This window comes from Neurospora tetrasperma (genome assembly GCF_000213175.1).
Source record: "Neurospora tetrasperma FGSC 2508 unplaced genomic scaffold NEUTE1scaffold_1, whole genome shotgun sequence".
Taxonomy (NCBI): Eukaryota; Fungi; Ascomycota; class Sordariomycetes; order Sordariales; family Sordariaceae; genus Neurospora; species Neurospora tetrasperma.
The window spans coordinates 1,933,296-1,950,277 of record NW_009799099.1 but is presented as its reverse complement, the minus strand read 5'-3'; the positions used below and the strand labels follow the sequence as shown (position 1 = coordinate 1,950,277).

At 53.5% G+C, this 16,982-nt stretch overlaps 5 protein-coding genes across 5 annotated transcripts; 2 read left to right on the top strand and 3 right to left on the bottom strand.

Annotated features, from left to right (window-relative positions):
* Positions 1 to 225: 225 nt before the first annotated feature.
* NEUTE1DRAFT_119753 (uncharacterized protein) lies at positions 226 to 2,453 on the bottom strand (the record flags this gene model as incomplete). The annotated part of the gene is made up of 2 exons (XM_009849540.1): positions 226 to 2,384; positions 2,447 to 2,453. 2 exons carry the CDS (start codon positions 2,451 to 2,453, stop codon positions 511 to 513), a joined length of 1,881 nt encoding a protein of 626 aa, XP_009847842.1.
* A 2,006-nt stretch (positions 2,454 to 4,459) lies between these two features.
* NEUTE1DRAFT_115797 (uncharacterized protein) lies at positions 4,460 to 5,248 on the bottom strand (the record flags this gene model as incomplete). The annotated part of the gene is made up of 3 exons (XM_009849539.1): positions 4,460 to 4,866; positions 4,961 to 5,036; positions 5,140 to 5,248. 3 exons carry the CDS (start codon positions 5,183 to 5,185, stop codon positions 4,689 to 4,691), a joined length of 300 nt encoding a protein of 99 aa, XP_009847841.1.
* Positions 5,249 to 6,340: 1,092 nt separating this feature from the next.
* Positions 6,341 to 6,564, top strand: NEUTE1DRAFT_36312 (uncharacterized protein; the record flags this gene model as incomplete). The annotated part of the gene is made up of 2 exons (XM_009848845.1): positions 6,341 to 6,386; positions 6,458 to 6,564. Coding segments are annotated over 2 exons (153 nt in total), but the record flags the coding sequence as incomplete, so codon positions are not given.
* Positions 6,565 to 8,260: 1,696 nt separating this feature from the next.
* Positions 8,261 to 11,443, top strand: NEUTE1DRAFT_57183 (uncharacterized protein; the record flags this gene model as incomplete). Its single annotated transcript, XM_009848977.1, has 4 exons — positions 8,261 to 8,646; positions 8,821 to 8,878; positions 8,979 to 9,685; positions 9,744 to 11,443. The coding sequence occupies 4 exons, from the start codon at positions 8,491 to 8,493 to the stop codon at positions 10,662 to 10,664; spliced, it is 1,842 nt and encodes a 613-aa protein (XP_009847279.1).
* A 1,152-nt stretch (positions 11,444 to 12,595) lies between these two features.
* NEUTE1DRAFT_119750 (uncharacterized protein) lies at positions 12,596 to 16,422 on the bottom strand (the record flags this gene model as incomplete). Its single annotated transcript, XM_009849538.1, has 3 exons — positions 12,596 to 13,115; positions 13,187 to 15,025; positions 15,077 to 16,422. 3 exons carry the CDS (start codon positions 16,420 to 16,422, stop codon positions 12,596 to 12,598), a joined length of 3,705 nt encoding a protein of 1,234 aa, XP_009847840.1.
* Between the last annotated feature and the right edge of the window lie 560 nt (positions 16,423 to 16,982).

The following is a 16,982-nucleotide window of genomic DNA, read 5'->3' as shown; positions in this document are numbered from 1 at the left end:
AGCCTAAGTAGTGGCTCGGTTTGGAATCTGTGTTAGTAGGGAGGAATGATGGTAGGAAAGAGTGATGGAAGGAAGGAAAGGATATGGACCAATGGAAAAGTGGATGTTCGGTGTATATGATTGCATCGATGCCCGGCGAGGTTGTTCCACGTTTGCGTGGGACTTATGGCTGACACCTGGTAACTAGGAGTTGAGCTTTGACTTAGTCAAAACCTCGAAAGCCCGTTCTAAGAAATGCGTGTCATGGCTTTATTAACTCCGAATAGGTAGAATGAAATTGGTGCTTGAGGCTTTTAGCCAATTTTTCCCCCACTAACTCATGTTTCTAGGGCATATATATGCATTTTGGATTGCTCGCTCCCGCAACATCGTAATTCGTTTATCATAATTTCGTGATGTCCAGCAGAGAAATCAGATAGCCACCCAAACCCTTACGCGTAACCCTGACTCCCTTGAAATAACATATACACCAAACAAAATTCCTTTCGTCCGTAGGAACCAACTATTATCTCACCGAGACCTAAGGATCCGCCTCAGACTTCCTTCCGCATGACTGACCGTTCTCCCAGGTTTAGCCAAGCCCGCACTCATCGTCGGCGTCACCTCCTCAGCCTCACTCCTCATAACCTGCTCTTGGTGCTGCTGCTGCTGCTGCTGTCGTTGCGATCCAGCACCACCACTGCCCCCCTTCCAAGGGATCCAGCCATTCCAACTTACCCTGGTCGAAGAAGATGAAGAACCTGCCCAATACTCCTTTGTCCTCGAAGCCTGGTATGGCATATCACTGACAGAGCGCGTCAGAGTCGAGGGCCTGGTGACGATGGCGTTATCGCTAGCGGCAAAGGGAGAGGCTGCGGTCCTTACTCCCAGGTGGCTGTCGGATGTCTGCGGCAGGGCTGGCTCGCTGACTAGTGCACAAGTGCTCTCGTACCGCTGGAGTTGTCCGGCACTGCTTCTGCTGTGATTGTCCATGACTGCTGTTGCGAAGGATGCAGATTTCTTCCTGGCTAGTTTAGCTGCTGCCGACGCCGTGGCAGCTTCCCCTGATCCTTGTTGGCCATCATCCACGTCCAAGCCCTGATCAGTCGCTGTATGCTCATTATATTGATTGATAGTGGTAGCAGCGCTTGGTCCTGCATCGGCAGCGGAGAATCCCAAGTTACTATGCTGTCTGTCGATCCTTCCACGAACTACGCCCGCTATTTCAGCGGCTGGCTTTTTTGACGACCTGTCCTCTTCTGACGAGCGGCTGGAGGACATGATCGTCTCTAAAGTCCCATAGGCAATGCTTTTAAGCCTCCTTCCTCCAGTCCCTGGCCCTCTCCGCCTCCTTCGGGCACCACCCTCCTCTTCATCAGGGACAATTGCCTGTAATGTAGGACCTGTTCTGGCACTTTGACTGGAATGGTAAGAGCCATTCTCCCTCCTTCTCAACGCTGTGTCCGAGGAAGATGGCGCTAGTCCGCCCGCTGGAGAGACGAGGGAAGCACCTGAGCCGTGGGGTGCCATATGAACCTCGTACTGGTTACTCAGCGAGTACCGGGATCGTGCACATATCTCAGCAATACGGTCAAGGTCAGCTCCTATGTTGTTGTCTCCACCCTGAGTCTGCAGGTCGGCCATGAAGCTCTTGAACGAAAAGGCATCCATTGGCGGCAGCTTCTTGGGTTTTCCATTCCTGGACTTTACAACGATCGGGCGAGACGATGTTGACCGTCGCTCCCATAGTAGAGGCAGAGAGCTGACGCCGTTCTCGGGCTGGTCTGATGTCGACATCTTGTTCTTCGCCTTTCTCCAGTTCACATCCTGATTGATGTGAGAGCGAGATCCTTCGCTTTGGTTGCTGGTCTCCGTACCAAAGTCGGTTTGTCCACCGCGAGGCCCGGCTTCGAGGTCCGGAGATTCAGATCGAGGAACACGACTAGAGTCTGCGATACTACTAGTTCCCCGTCGGTACTGGGGTACGATAGAGGTGCGAGTCCTTACCAGAACGGGTTTCGAATAGGTCCTACTTTCTGCGCCTGTGCTCTTGGCGTAGCGATGATTACTAGATGAGGCGGCTGGACATGTGTTTGCCAGTTTCTGCCGGGCCGAAGTGTCATGGAGAGGAAAAGGCTTTCCCTCGGCGATAGAGGGAATGACGGAGACTGCAGTCTGCGAAGACTGAAGAAAGAAGCGCGGAAATGCGACTGGGCTTGCGCCGGGCCGCTGTCTCTTCTTACGAGAGCGCCCACCAATAAGGAGGCCAGAGTCCGAAGAAGGCGAGGTCTTGGACAGACGAGGAGGTAGAGGAGCTGCTGGACGGGACAGAGGAGGTAGAGATGGAGAGAATGCGGGAAAGGAGGAAGAGGAAGCACGGGTTGGGTGAGACGGCTGAAGAGGACCTGGATGAGGTACCAAAAGGGGTAAAGAAGCCTGTGTGGCAAGCTGCTCCGGGATCACTGACCGGGCATCGTCCTCGTCGCGGAGCAGCGAGTTCGAAGTGTCGGCCGGGCCTTGGCGGATACCGTGTGGCTTGCTATATATGTGCATATTATCCGCGAGGCATCAATCGAAACAGAATGGACGAGATGCGGGTGATAAGTATGACTTAAGGTACGGAGGCGGGCAGGTCAGAAAGTACTGCAGCAGCGGAAGCGGAAGCAGAAGCAGAAGCAGGGAATCGCAGCGCAGCGAGTTAGTTGCAGCGAGTCGCAGCCGAGTGGAAGCAGCAGCAGAAGCATGCAAGTGTATCGTGGTCGCTGGTAGTTCGCGGGTTGCTTTCCTGGGAGGTCCAGGTAGGAGGTGGGTAGTAGGTAGGTATCTATGCTGGGATTGGGCTGGGGCTGGAACTTCCTTGCGATGTGAACGTGATGACTTGTCAACTCGGGTTGATGGGAAGGGAAAAGGCGTGGAAAAGGCGAGAAAGAGACCGACGTGAACCTCAAGCAGCATGCACAGGTAACGAACAGCCAAGGTGCAAAAGGTGCTCAGGATGAGACGGATGGCCGACATTGACGGCTTCCAGCCTTCTGCGTGTCTCAATCTTCGGATGGCCGGCTGTCAGACGTCAACGTGGGCAACTCGTGTTCGCTCGTGCTTTTTCCATGGCTGCAGAAGGTCCGAAAAAACGACATTTTGCGACCATCCAAGAAGGTGGTTTACCATGCTTTGCAACCTTTGGGCTTCCCTTGCCATTCCTATTTGGGTTGGTCTACACTACACTACCATCCATTGTCGCCATGTTGTTTGATTGACATGCAGAGAATCCCGTCTGTGGAGTTTCGAGAAAGAGAAGAAGTGTATGTAGTAACAAGTCCAAGTCTGGGCCCTTCCCTTTCTTGGTTCGTCCTGGGGAAGGGTCGGGTGCGAGAAAAGATAAACTGTCGGGTGGCTGGCGAATGGGAGCAATCCAAGATGAGTGAAGGCGGGCAAGTGATGAAAAAGGATGCGTGCTGCGACTGCAAGAAGTCGTGGCTTTCTTTCCAACGAAAGGTCTCCCCGGCCGAAGCCATCAGGGGTGGGGTCCTCCGAATGAGAGTGGCTGAGATGGGCCCGGGGAGCTTGAGGGGTTGAGTGCGGGGTACAGCGAGTGGCCTTTCCGGGCCCACTGCCGTAGCCTGCTTGGGCTGGCGCGGGGCCACCTGGAGGACCCGCCCGGCCTGGGCGCCGCGGATTGGAGTTCGTTGCTGCTCCGGGCCGCGGGGGTCCAGCCAGTGCGAGTCCGTGAGCCACCTCCGGCCTGCCAAGGAGTCATGTATGCTTTAACCTTATTCAAACCGTCGCTCCTTTCAAGTTGTAAGGCTGTGATCGGCTCAAACTTTTCATGGAAAAGTTGTGAGATTTTGGTACTTGGGTGACAGGGGGGGGGACAGGGGGGAAGAAACTGTACCTCAAACTCGCAAACTCTCTACAACTTTTCTGCTAGAAGTAGGGGGGGGGACCTACTTCTGAGATTCAGTGAGTTTTGAGTAAAAAAGTTGCGGAAGGACTAATCAAATCTGAGGATTCTAAAGCTTAGCTTTTGTAGTCCGAGCTCCTAAAAAAGGTACTTGAGTAAAAAAGTTAGAAAACCTATAAACGAGGCTAGCTAAGGCGCTATCGCTCTAAATAGGAAAGCCAATGCAAATCGGCGTCCGTGCCCGCTTAAAGAAGGAAAGCGCCTTTGATAAAAGAATAGGCACAGCCCTGCTAGTGTAGAATATCCCTGAACACCTTTACAACTTTTCATTGAAAAGTTTGAGCCGATCAGAGCCTAAACGTTGTGGTCTTGATTCATATATAAAGCCATGAACATATACGTCGGTATAACGGAAGTCATTTTCCAGCGGTACAACTACTATGGAGTACTAACCAAGCGACGAAAACTAGGTAGGTATAGGGTACATTAGCAATCTCCCTGCCTACTACTTGGAGCACACATAGGCATTAAGATAGTTCCAAGTGGACGGTAACTCATCCGACGACACAACAAACCAACCCGAGCACATCATAGGTCTTATTAAGAAACTCACGCCTAACCTCCATCGACCCCCAAAAAGCCTTGCAAGTCTCTCGGAAGACTCCTTGGAAAAATCACTCTTTCGTTATCGTATATATTCATCAACTCGATTCGTCATCACACCACTCGACCCCAGTCAACGTGCTGGTCCCTCATACTTCAAGTCATACCTCCCAGCGGCAACATCAAGGTGTCTTGCCGTGTCTACTTACGAAGCGTTCGGCTGCACAATGGTACCATATCCATGTGGGTTCCCGCCGTTCTGGACATTATCGCTGTAGACGCCAGGAGCGCGGTCGGTGACGATGGAGCCTTGTCTTAACCGCTCCCGACGGTCGTAGTAGACATATTCGAGATAGAAGGCATGAACATGACCAGGGATATAGCTGCGTCGGGTTTTCACAGAGGTCAGTGCGGTGCTCTACGGCAGTGCTGGAGGATCTGTAAACATCAATCTGGAAGGCATCCACATGAACGTACCCCAACAAAGTCAGGCAGATGTTGATTAAGAGGTCTGCCCCACAGCCGGCGATGGCAAACACGCCGATCGGAGGACCTTTAATCTCTTTAGTCAGTACGTGTACACTGGAGGTAGATATTTAGGGCTGCAAGACGCCATTCGAAGTGAACGAGCGAAGCGGGGCCTCTTGGAACCGTACAGAAAATGGTCACGATGACCAGGAAAATTGCTGAGGCCACTCCCATTTCTTTTTTCTGCTGGCCGGCCGAGAAACGTGATATGTGAAGAGGTTCCGAAGAAAGTTTACTGTGATGATTGAGTGACAACTGAAATCGTGAAAAGAGGAAGAACATGTGATTTTTCCCAGTTACCTGCGTTCAGCAATCCACACACACCGCATTAGGCGATGACGTACTCCTCTGCTGACGGATGGCATGAAGCAGGAACCGTGCCGCACGGGCCATATCATGACATTTATGTTCTTTCCTACCGACACTGTCTTTGTTCAATGGTTCCGAGTCATCCTTGTCTATAGTTATATGCAGGCCAGTGTGTCTAGGTGTGAGTGAAGGAAATATCAAGTCTCATCAGTTGGATCGATCATTATGATGGGGCGACTTAGAGTCTGGACTCGGGTTAAGCCCCCTGAGAATAGCATGGAACATAGTCGCCCTCGAGCACCCGGGAATTGTGGGATCATGCAGCATCCGCTGGGTACTAGATCTCACGATTCGGTAAGGTATCAAAGGCGGACCGGGGTACGGGAAACCTCAAGGCATTGCACACGGCCGTTCTTCAGATTCACGCTTTTCCGGGAAGCTCCGGGTTTGTGTTGGATCTGGCCACGAATCGGAGGCGAATTAGCCGGAGCATCGGCGTCCACAAATCGGAGCCACGGCCGGCGGTGACCGGAGAAGATGATCTGCAAATCCGGCATTTCCTAACACCGCCGACCGTTCCAAGGTGTGTGCCATTCCCTCGTCGATCCTAACCACCGTTATGCTTTGGGTGTTTATTGTTGTTATACCACAAAAAGTAAAAGCAGGCAGTAATACTCGTGTGTTGGAAATATGACACGATGCCGCTTATGTATGCCTTCTGTAGCTATTGGAACGAGTACAAGGCAATCCAGTGCTTACTCAACAGACTCCCACAGTACTCCAAATAGCAGAGTAGTAAGTCTAGGTGTAAGACTAAGTGTCTTTATGAAGGTGTCAGGGAAACATGAGGGATCAGCTGTAGCTGTCGTGCGTGGAAGCTGTGCGATGTGAATAGGAGTCTAGCCTTATGGACTGGCATGCTGTTGGGGGTGGTGGTCTTTGTCAGTAAGCCGAGGTCAAAGTAAGAAATGCGAGTTGTTGTGCTGTCTCAGAAGTAATGCTGAACAAGTCGATTTTAATACATTGAACGTCGAATACGCGCAATCAGATGAACACGCTGGAAATTGTATATTGGGCAAGGTGGCCCGGTAGATAGCAGGCTCACACGAGTTCAATTCGTCGCTGATTGAACTGCAGTGCATCTCAGTCTCTGCTGGACAGTAATTGGCGTGGATGTGTTCCTGATTGTCGATACTGCGAGGTCGAGCACTCAGTCAAAATGGAGGAGGTTGAAGAGCTCGTGATATTTGAGGCTTTGCATGACAGCTCGTTTTGGTGCCCCAATCAGTCCAACCGGTCAGCTCTTTCTGTGAGCTCGAATTGACGAGTCACCGGTCCATTTCCCATTAATTGCTGTGCAGAAATAGGCTCTGTTCCTTCCAGTTGGTTGACGTCGCAAGCTGGTCTGCTCGAGGTCGCCACCGATTAGGCAGGTGGGATCACTCATTAAAATATGGATATGGTGGTTATACTCAGCTGTCAGCCCAAGGAACCTCAAGTTTCCAAAACATTAAGGCTTTTTTGGTGGCCTTTGACTGCCTCTAGGTACCTTACCTCTGTTGTCCATCAGCAATCAGATTGGGTCGGAGATACGTAGTGGGACGGAGGGAAGGAGCCTCGAGGTTAATTGGAAAGGACGTGTAGGCAGCTTTGGTACAAGTTTGCCATGCAAATGCGGAGTACTGGGTACTTCACTCATAAGCACGTTGCTCTCTGTACGAGGTGATGCGGAAGGTATGGGATACCTCCGGAGATATTGAGTGGATTTCTTCCACTTTCTGTTAATGAGACGGGCCTTGAACCGTTGACGATTTCCCTTGTCTTCAACTGAGTGCTGCGGCCGTGCATAGGTACCACCGACGAGGTGCTTGATGGAAAAATATGTTGAGAGGAGAAGTTCCCGTCCATGGCCTGTTACAGCGCCGTCCACAACTGGTCGGTCCTCTATCCGTAACCTGGAGTGCAGCGATGGACTCTTACACTTGATCCTCGAGGAAATTTCCTTTTGATATCCTGACGGACCTTTCCCCTTTGCGACCCCACCCTTTTCATCCACTTCTATGGGTCTTCGGTCACTTCTACTGCGACCTAAACGGCACTCAGGGCCCACTAGAACACTAACGTACTACATTGTTTCGAGTGCGGTCGTCTGTTAGTGACCTAATTGATAGAATATCGGTATTCTGGCGGGGCCTTTCTGTCATCCGGATCTCAACTTAAGAGTTCGAGGATTGCATAGGTCGCTCGCTCGTTCGTTTTTGCAATCGTGTTGCGTCTGGGTCGCTGTTTGTTGCCGTATTACTACCTACTTACCTATTCAACACGAGAAGGAACCGAGCAATCGCACTTGTTGTTTCGATAGTTGTCTTGACCGGTCTGTTCGGCAGCCGTCGCCTTCGCTCCATTCACTCACCTTCCTTCAATCACCACCTCCACTTCCGTCCCGCCCAACCTTCCTGCGTGTGAAGTTCAGTCGCAGAAGTCAATCGAGTCAAGTCAACCTTGGCTGAACCTTTTCGCCCTGGGTATCTCCGTGAGCGCCAGACGTGTGCCATTTTTTTCTGGGCTATTTTGCTATAGACCGTAGAGAAATTGCATGTTCCCGAATCCCGTTGGTCCAGTGTTAAGAAGATAACGGGCAATCGCTCACTCTCACCTCCACTGTCACTGAACGAAAAGCTGGGACCGGACTGGCACCAAATTAGCACCAAACCGCCCCCGGCACCACCAACTGAACCGACTGGGGACGACCGGGGACGACTGGGACCAGGTGGTGCTTGCGTCGGGTACTTAGGCTGGGTACTCCTAACCAGCTACCTCTACGCCAACGAAAAAAAAAGGTTTGGACTCCTCTGACAAGCGGAAGTCGACGAACGGGAAACGGTCAACCTGCTCCATCCACATCTGCCATTGCTAGGTCCGTCTTCCCACTGCCCCCGTCTCCCGACCTGCATCCATCCCCGACGACCCTCCTTCACCGTCGCCGAAAACTCTACCCTAAAACCCGGGACTGACCAAGCTGAACCGGAGCAGGCACCCACCCCTCTTGCCGACTCCTCGCTTCCATTGCATCCATCTCGGGGCGCACCTCATCGACGTCGGCCCATCCGCCTCCTTTACGCCCTTCTTCCCGTCCACTCCCCAGGCCCTCGGGTGCCTCCTCACCCGTCATGGCGACCCAGCAAAGTCCGCCTTTCAAGGTGGACCGCTACGTGGTCATTCACGTCGCGACCACATGCGACGAGCACGGCGTTTATGTGACCAAGGATTCCGCCGAGGTCATTGAGCTCGGTTGGATTCTTTTGGATGCCAACAACCTCGAGGAAGTAAGCAGCAAACAATCCCTTACATTATGATGCCGTACCGCCGGCCTCGGCCTCGGCTCCGGTCTCCAGTCTGGTCTTGATCCTTCCGTAATGCTCTTTTCACCCTGAGATTTCCCGCGTTCAGGGCGCTGTGATTCTTTCTATGCTCAATGCTGACCACACCGTTTGTTGCAGATCCACAGAGAGAGCGTTCTCGTCAAGCCGGTCAACACTCCCATTACTCCTCTTTGCAGTACGTCGAACCTCGCCCCCTGATCCGTCTCCGCCTGCTGGACCAATTGGCTCTTCTCATGGCGGCTACAGGCACTCCTTACTGACCCCTTGCCCAACAGCGAGCTTGACGACCCTCACGTGGGAACATGTCCGTAACGCCGGCACCTTCAGAGATGCCATCAACCGCTTCGATGCTTTTGCCTCCGAACACTTGACTGGCCCCAACCTCGACTTCGTTTTCGTCACCCTAGAGGCTTGGGATTTGCGCGTCCAGCTCCCTAGGGAAGCCCGTGACAAGGCCGTTGTCCTTCCCCCCTATCTGCAGCACTCACGCACTTTCGACCTGCGCACCGAATACCAAAGATGGCAGCAGCATCACCCCGAGTCGCTGCCTTTCGGCCCCTCATCGCTTGCTAACATCTGCGCGGCCCTCGAGGTGGAGGCTGTTCAGAGCAGCGCTCCCATCAAGCACAACCTGCCGTTCCACCTGCAGGCTCTTGCTCCCGCGTCTCCTCGCCGTGCCATGGAGGAAGCTGTCACTCTTGCCCGTGTCCTGCGTAGCTTGATTCGCAAGTCCCAGCCCGCTCATGAGCATCCTGATGTGCTTACTCGGCCTATGGATGCCCGTGCTGACGTTCGTGCTTTTTTGTCGGAGCGCAGCAAGGTGTTGCACATGTCCGGCTTGCCGCACGACACTACCCAGTCCGAGCTGGAGAGCTGGTTCACCCAGTACGGTGGTAGGCCCATTGCGTTCTGGACTCTGCGGACTCCCGAGCAGCACAAGCCTACCGGAACCGGCTTCGCCGTCTTTTCTTCTCACGAAGAGGTATGTCTTGTTTTCTGCATAACTATAATCAGTCTCACTGACATCATACACCTTTTAGGCCGCCGAAAGTCTTTGCATGAATGGAAGGGCTTTGAACGAGAAGGCTATTGAGGTGTCGCCCTCCTCTAGCAGGGTCCTTGATCGCGCTTCCGAGATCCTTACGCCCTTCCCTCCCAGCAAGAACCGCCCCCGACCTGGTGATTGGACGTGCCCCTCTTGCGGTTTCTCCAATTTCCAGCGCCGTACCGCCTGCTTCCGCTGCTCCTTCCCGGCTGTCAGTGCTGGTCCCACTGGCGAGATGGGCTATGGCTACGGCTACGGTCCCCCGGCTATGATGCCCGCTCCTCCCCACATGGGCCACCACGGCCATGGCGGTGGACACGGCCGTATGGGCGGCTCTGGTGTCGTTCCTTTCCGTGCCGGTGACTGGAAATGCGGTAACGAGGTCTGCGGATATCACAATTTCGCCAAGAACGTGTGCTGTCTTCGTTGTGGAGCGAGCCGTGCTGGCGCCGCTGTCGTCGCCGATTCAGGCTATCCATCCCCCTTGGACGCTCAAACCTCTTACGGCATGAATCAAGGATCCATGGGCGGCAATTCTGCGCCTGGCCCCTTTGCTTCCGCCAGTGGCTTCAACTCTGCGGGTGGATATGGCCAGCATTTCGGTGGCCCGCCCAGTACTTATGCTCTTCCCTCTGGCCTCGGTGGCGGTGCTGCTCCTTACCCATCCTTGAACACCCATTTCGGCCCCGCTCCTGGCTCGCACTCGGCCGGTCCTTTCGATAGCCGTGCCGCCGAGGCCGCTTTCCAGTCCGCCAGCAACGGACCCGCCTCTGCCGGCCCTGGAAACAATTTCTACTCTCAAACTGAGAGCGATCCTTTTGCTTTCCTCTCCAGCGGCATCGGTAGCCTTTCTGTCAGCAACCAGGATGCTCGTCAGAACGGCGGTGCTGCTCCTGCCAGCAAGTCACCCGCGTAAAGGAACAACATCACAACTCTTCCCAGTGCCAAGCCGTACGACGGATTGCTCACATGGCATCGAGCTTTCGATTGTTTCTTCAGTTGTGAATTTCACCGCGAACAATTTTGGGAACGAGAATAGAGATCAATTTGGAATCTTGGCGATAACTATGGGCTTATACTGTTTCTTCACGGGGTGCATGGGGCAAGCGGAGCACGGGTGCAGGCAAGGCTTTTGGGAGAACTACTGCGGCGGTTTTTACTTGGGCGTGGGAAGCGGGACGGAAGCGGCGCCTGGCAGGCAAAAATTTGCGAATCGGATGGGTATGATAAAAAGAAACGCAACATGCCATTTTTACAAAATCCCTCAGGGCGGAGTTTATCTCGAACGACGCATGGTAACTGGCTGGCTGGCTTATGGCAAAAAAAAGGGGGCGGGAACGGCTGGATTCATTGCTAGGAGCTACGGTTAAGGCCAACGGTCTCTCAGCGGCTCTCGGTTTTTGCAACGCCGGTTCGCTAGAGCGAGACATATCATGGACTAGCGGAGCTGGGTTAACGGAGCAGGGGAAAAGAACTAAATCGTAATTTTGGCCTTATGTTTCTTTGGGGGGGGCGGTTGGGGGTGCTGGTGGCTATGGGTGCTGTTGCCTTTTCCGCGACTTTCATTTTCATATCTATTGGAGGAGTGTCAACGTACTATTTTTCTCTGCCAATTTGGTGCTTTCAAGTTTGTTCGAAATCTTTTCCTCCCATCACTTTTCACATCTAGTCAAATCAATACAAGAACAAACAAAACCGCGGTACTTTATTTCGAACAGTGGCAAGGCAAGGCACGTGGAGCAAAAGACGGACCGTCAAATTGGTTGGGGAACTCAGCGGAGGCGAAGGGGTGTAGGTTGGTTTATTGGTTGGGATGGACGAGACGGTTTGCGAGGAGGGGCCGAGGTTCATCTCTTCCCAATTTCATAACAACATGATATGTAACTGCTGTTTGTGAATACTTCTTTTCCCCCGCGTTGTGTTAAGTTGTTTCTCTCTTCTTTGAAGGGGTGCCTGGAGTTGGTTTGGTGTGTGCGAGAAGAAAAAGGGTAAAATAAAATGGGTTTCACATTATTTCTCGGTTGAAATATTCAAATCGTAAACGGGAAAAGTTTGATATGCTTAGGTGGCGTGGGCGGGTAGGCTTGAGTCGAAGGAGGGAGAGAAAAAAAAAAAAAGGGGGGGGGGGGGGAAAAAAAAGAAGGGGGGGGGACGGATGCTCTACTGATTTGGATGGGTAGATTGTGAACTGTACATCTTCCTCACAAGGCATCATCATATCGTTGATGCATCATGCTTCTTCTGTCCTCTCCGCATTCATGGAGTTCAGTGTTGTCTACCTTTCCCTCTAGCCCTAGCGATATCTTGAACCCCCTCACACGAGAAACTGCTTTAAGTCAAACCCTCATTTTTTTCCCCATCCCATCACACCCCGTTGGATATTCTCCCATGTCCTAGCTTCCTCCTCCCTATGTCCTCCTCGCGCAAATATCCCATGGTTTACCAAATTTCGCTATACCATGTCCATGCCTGTCCCACCAGCTCGCTGCCCGTTGCTTGTATACCAATGATAATTCAAGACGTGTCGGGCCAAAGGCCGGGTACGATCTATCCCGATTTATATACCATATGCCATATGATAAGATAGAATAGTTTGCACATAACTTCCTGCTGACAATCTACTCACCCCTATCTATGCCTGCTGCCTTGACTCGACGACCACCAGCCTCGATATCTAGCTTTACGATCTGGCCGTGGTCCCGTCATGATCGTCATCGTAGATTGATTTCAATTTTGATACAGAATGTTTTGCAAAAACCAGCTTTGCACTGCAGGCGAAGCGTGATCGAACATCAGGCCAGGGTAACGATTCTGCCACATAATCTTCTCATAATACGCCATGTTCTCCTAGTTATGACTTTGACTTGCTGCCGGCCCGGATGGGGCATTCGTGGGTGCCCGTGCCCGTGCCTGTGCGTGCGCCGGTGGTAAGTGTGATGAAGATGATGCTGATGGCCGACATTGCTGCTGTTCCTGTTGTTGTTCTTGTTGGTGTTGTTCCCTGGGCCTGGTGGGTACTGATGACCGTTCGGGCTCTCGCTGCTGCTGCTGCTGCTGCTGCGGCGGCGGCGGCGGCGGCGGTGCTGAGGATGATAATATTGTTGATGATTTGTTGGCAGCATGTGGGTCCAAGTGCGGACGTTTGGAATCGCGCTCTGATGGTGGTTCTCGACTCTCGGCAGGGCGCTTTCTAGGGTCACGATCCTTTTCTCGAGTCGAAGAGCTACCACCGCCACCACTTGGTGCAGCGGCTGCTGCTGGTGCCCCATCTTTGACAGCCCGTCGTGCTTCTCTCTCCTTCCTCTCGTTCTCTTTCCGAAGAGCCTTGGATTCGAATTCGTGCCATTCGCCATCAATATCCTTGAGTCTAAGAAGTCAAATATTAGTATCGACAAGATTCATCAGAAGGGATGCATTCTTGACATCAAAGGGACGTACTCGACTGCTTGTCGCGGAGCTGGCTCTTCGGTGGTGAAGTAAGGATGCGCCAATACTTGGGCAGCGCTGGGCCGTTTATCAGGGTCGTATTTGAACATCCAGAGGAGCAGCTCAAACGCGGCAGGTGTCACTAGCTCCTTATACTTCTCTGCAAATACATTTGCTCGCCGCTGAGTTGGCCGTAGCAGTTCGAACCAAGGCATTTCGATGATGTTTGGCCAGTCGTTTATGGTCGGTGTGCCCAAAACAGAATGGATCTTGTCCAGCTGGTTGATCTCGCTACCATCGCCAGGAAAGATGGCACGCTTGGTAAATATTTCCATCATCACGCAAGCAGCGCTCCAGATATCCACGGCGGGACCGTACTGTGTCTCTCCGAGAAGTAGTTCCGGTGATCTGTACCAAATGGTGATCACACGGTTCGTATAGTCGAGTTGGTGATGTTTGGCATAGAACCGAGCCAGGCCAAAATCAGCAAGTTTGAGGACTCCCTCGTTGCTGACCAGGATATTGGCTGCTTTGATGTCTCGATGCAGGACGCCCCTAGAATGAAGATAGTCCAAACCCTCGAACAACTGCAGAGCCAAATGCTTCTTCTGGGCCGGGTCCAGAGTATAGTTAGGATGGTTGATGAGCCCTGTAAGATCGTGTGATAGGTACTCAAATACCATGAAGCACTCGTTCATCTCAACCATCACTTCCATGAGCTTGACGATATTCCTATGGCTTAGAGACCGGAGCAGCTTGATCTCTCGCACCGCTGTCACAGGGAAGCCATCCCTTTCTCCTTCCATTCGTATCCTCTTGAGGGCCACTTGTTTTTTTGTGTAAACATTGAGGGCTTTGAACACCTTTCCATACGTACCGGAACCGATGACAGATTCGTTACCCGGCTTTCTGTGGTAAACAGACTTTGACTTTGCCAAGTCCGGCGGAAGAGCCGGCTTCTCCTTGAGCTTCTTGACAATCTTCTTCACGATTCGGGTCCTCGGCTTCTGCTGTTCCGCCGGTCTGTGGCTATCCACCGGCCTGTGGCTATCTACCGGCCTGTGGCTGTCTACCGGCCTGTGCGGGTCCGGCCCTCTGCGATCATTGTGACGAGCCCTAGCAGATGCCGGTTCCGTAGGCACATTCTTGGGGAGGTCATGACGGTCCCGATTGGATCTATGGGCAGATGGCGCCGTCGGCGGAGCAGCAGCGGGCGCTTTGGGGGGTTGCTTTTGCGAGGGTTCCCGTGGCGGAACGACGGCATTGAATTTGAGAGATATCTCAAGCCTTGGAGCCGCTACTACTGGCTTTGTAGCGTTTTTCATACTGAAGCTAAATTTGTTAGAGGGCTGAGATTGTGAAGCAGCGGCTGGGCGGGTAGGGGGCTGCATTTGCTCCTCTTTCTCTTTGCCTGAATTGTTGGTATCATCGCCTTGCGAGTCTTTGTCGGGTCTGGAAGAGCTGTTAACATCCTCCCTTGTCCCCTCCTGAGTGTTTTGGCCAGAATCAGCGTACTTGCTTGGGGCCGCGTTATTTTGGGCATGGGCGGGATTGTTTTCAGTTGTTGTTGTTATTGTTGTTGTTGGTGTTATGTACTGGCCTCTGGCATTGTGTGCGTTGGGACTCCATTGGGCATTTTTAGAGCCGCCTCGATGGCCTCCGCGAGCGACACCGAATGAGCCACCGCGGAATCCACCAGATGCAGCCCGATGTCCACCACGGAACGGGCCTGTTGGGTATTGGGCCGCTGGGCCGGTTGGAGGATACGGTGGCGAATGCCCTTGATTCGAGTGGTAGTGTGCTTGCGGCCCAGTAGGGGGGCCGTAATTGCCATGCGGATATCCATATTGACTACTCCGATGTCAGTCAAGAGAATGATTGCATTGCTCTGGGAGGACATACCTTTGTGGTGAAAATTGCGGATTGTTCCACCCTCGTCCGGCACCATAAGGAGATTGGGCGGGAGGCGAGCCATGGAAGGATGAGTTGGGCGTTGCATGTCCTGAAGAGTGTGAATAGTTTCGGCCATCATGTGTCTCTGTGTACCCAGGAGGCATCGGGGCACCATAACCCCCTCGGTAGCCGTTCCTTGCAGCCATGTTCACCTCGATACTGTTTACGCCAGATGCGGGATCAAACTTTTGATCGTCACGGACTTTGCCCTTTTTGCTAGATTTGGAGCGTCGCCGGTCCCGTGGAGAGCCTTGAGGATGGTCGTAAGGCTCACGTGAGTCCGGATCGAGACTTGGCCGTCTGCGCGAACCTGCGTCGGAAGCGGGGTGTCTGTTTTCGCGATGGGGAGGGGTCCGAGAACGTGACTTTGACTGATGGCGACGTTCAGGACGATCTGGCCGGTCTGAGCGACCACGATGCCGTGGAGATGGACTCCTTCGGCGTACACGCCCCGAGGCTCGGTCAAAAACTCCCCGGTCTGGTGACCGTGATTTCCGCCTTCGAGAGCGATCTGGCGAACGAGATCGACCTGACCGTTTCCTATCTCTAGAGCGTCGCCGCTCGTGATGGCTTGGAGAACGGGATGGCCTCCTGTCCACTGGTGACCTGCGGCGGTCCCTTGGCAGCTGCAGGGAATTTACGTCGTCCTTTTCTCCTCGTTGAGGGCTTCGGCCACGTCGTGACTTTTTGGAGTCCGGTCCACCTGGCGATGGGGTTCGACTACGCCTGCGCTTGCTCGAGCCTGGCGACCTTGAAGAACCACGTTGAGAGGCACGGGCCGGGTGTGGAGGAAGTTGTGAGTGGTGTTTCCCGTGATCGACGTTTTGGCCACGTTCGTGGGCGGCGTCCCCTCGGCCTCTCGCAAGGACAGGACTTCGATGGCGTCGGTCCGGGGAAAAGTGGCCGTCGCGACCACGGGGCTCGCGGGAGCGATCTCTACGGCTGCGTGGTGAGCCTCTGGGGCGATGGGGGAAACGCGATGAGCGGCCAGAGCGGTCCGGGCTGCGATGTCTCGACGGATGGCGATGGCGAGGAGCGGGCTGAGAGGAGGAAGAGGGCGGTTCGATCGAGCGGCCGCGAGGTTTGCCGGATTTGCTGGGGCCGTCGCTGGCACTGGGGCGATCTGGATTCGGCTTGTGTCGAGCTGCTGGGTCAGGAACAGGATCAGGATCAGAGGACCGGTTCACGACAGCAGCGGCAGGCGAAGTAGTCGGACGTGAAGTATTCATGCCTAGAGCATGCTCGTCTGTGAGGCTGCGTGGTTGGTTTTTGGAGATGCGGCTGCCATTTGGCATTGCAGCATCATGTCGAGTCCGAGATTCCAAAAGTGGTCCAGCCACTGGAGGTGAGGACCCCATGCACGGCTGGCAACACCCACCAGATTCGTCGATATCTGACTTTTAGAATAGTGGCCAGGGCGGTATCTTGGCCGACCGACAGGGATTACCCGACCCGCTAAAAACGCGTGCACAGCGTTCTTCTCAGGCCTGCAGCCGCCTGGCCAAAGGCACTGTCGACTCGAACGCGACAGGAATACCTAGGTACCTTTTGAGAGGTAGAAGATACCTCTTAACGAACCGACGACCTTACGAATCGCCATCCATCCACCTCCTGACCCTGGGGCTGTTTTGAAATCCCAAATTGATTTTGGGCGTCCTTCCACACACGGCGGGCGCAGTTGCTCACCCTGTTCGGCGTGAGGCCGCTACTTTCCTCGAATGGACTTGATGACCTCAGCAAATCGGGCAGGCAATGTAAAAGCTTCGTCAACTGCACCAACGCGTCTCCGTAAAAGTTCAAGACCAAGACCTTCACCTCCAGCCTTGCTCCGCGAATGTGTTGAAACAGTGTTGTG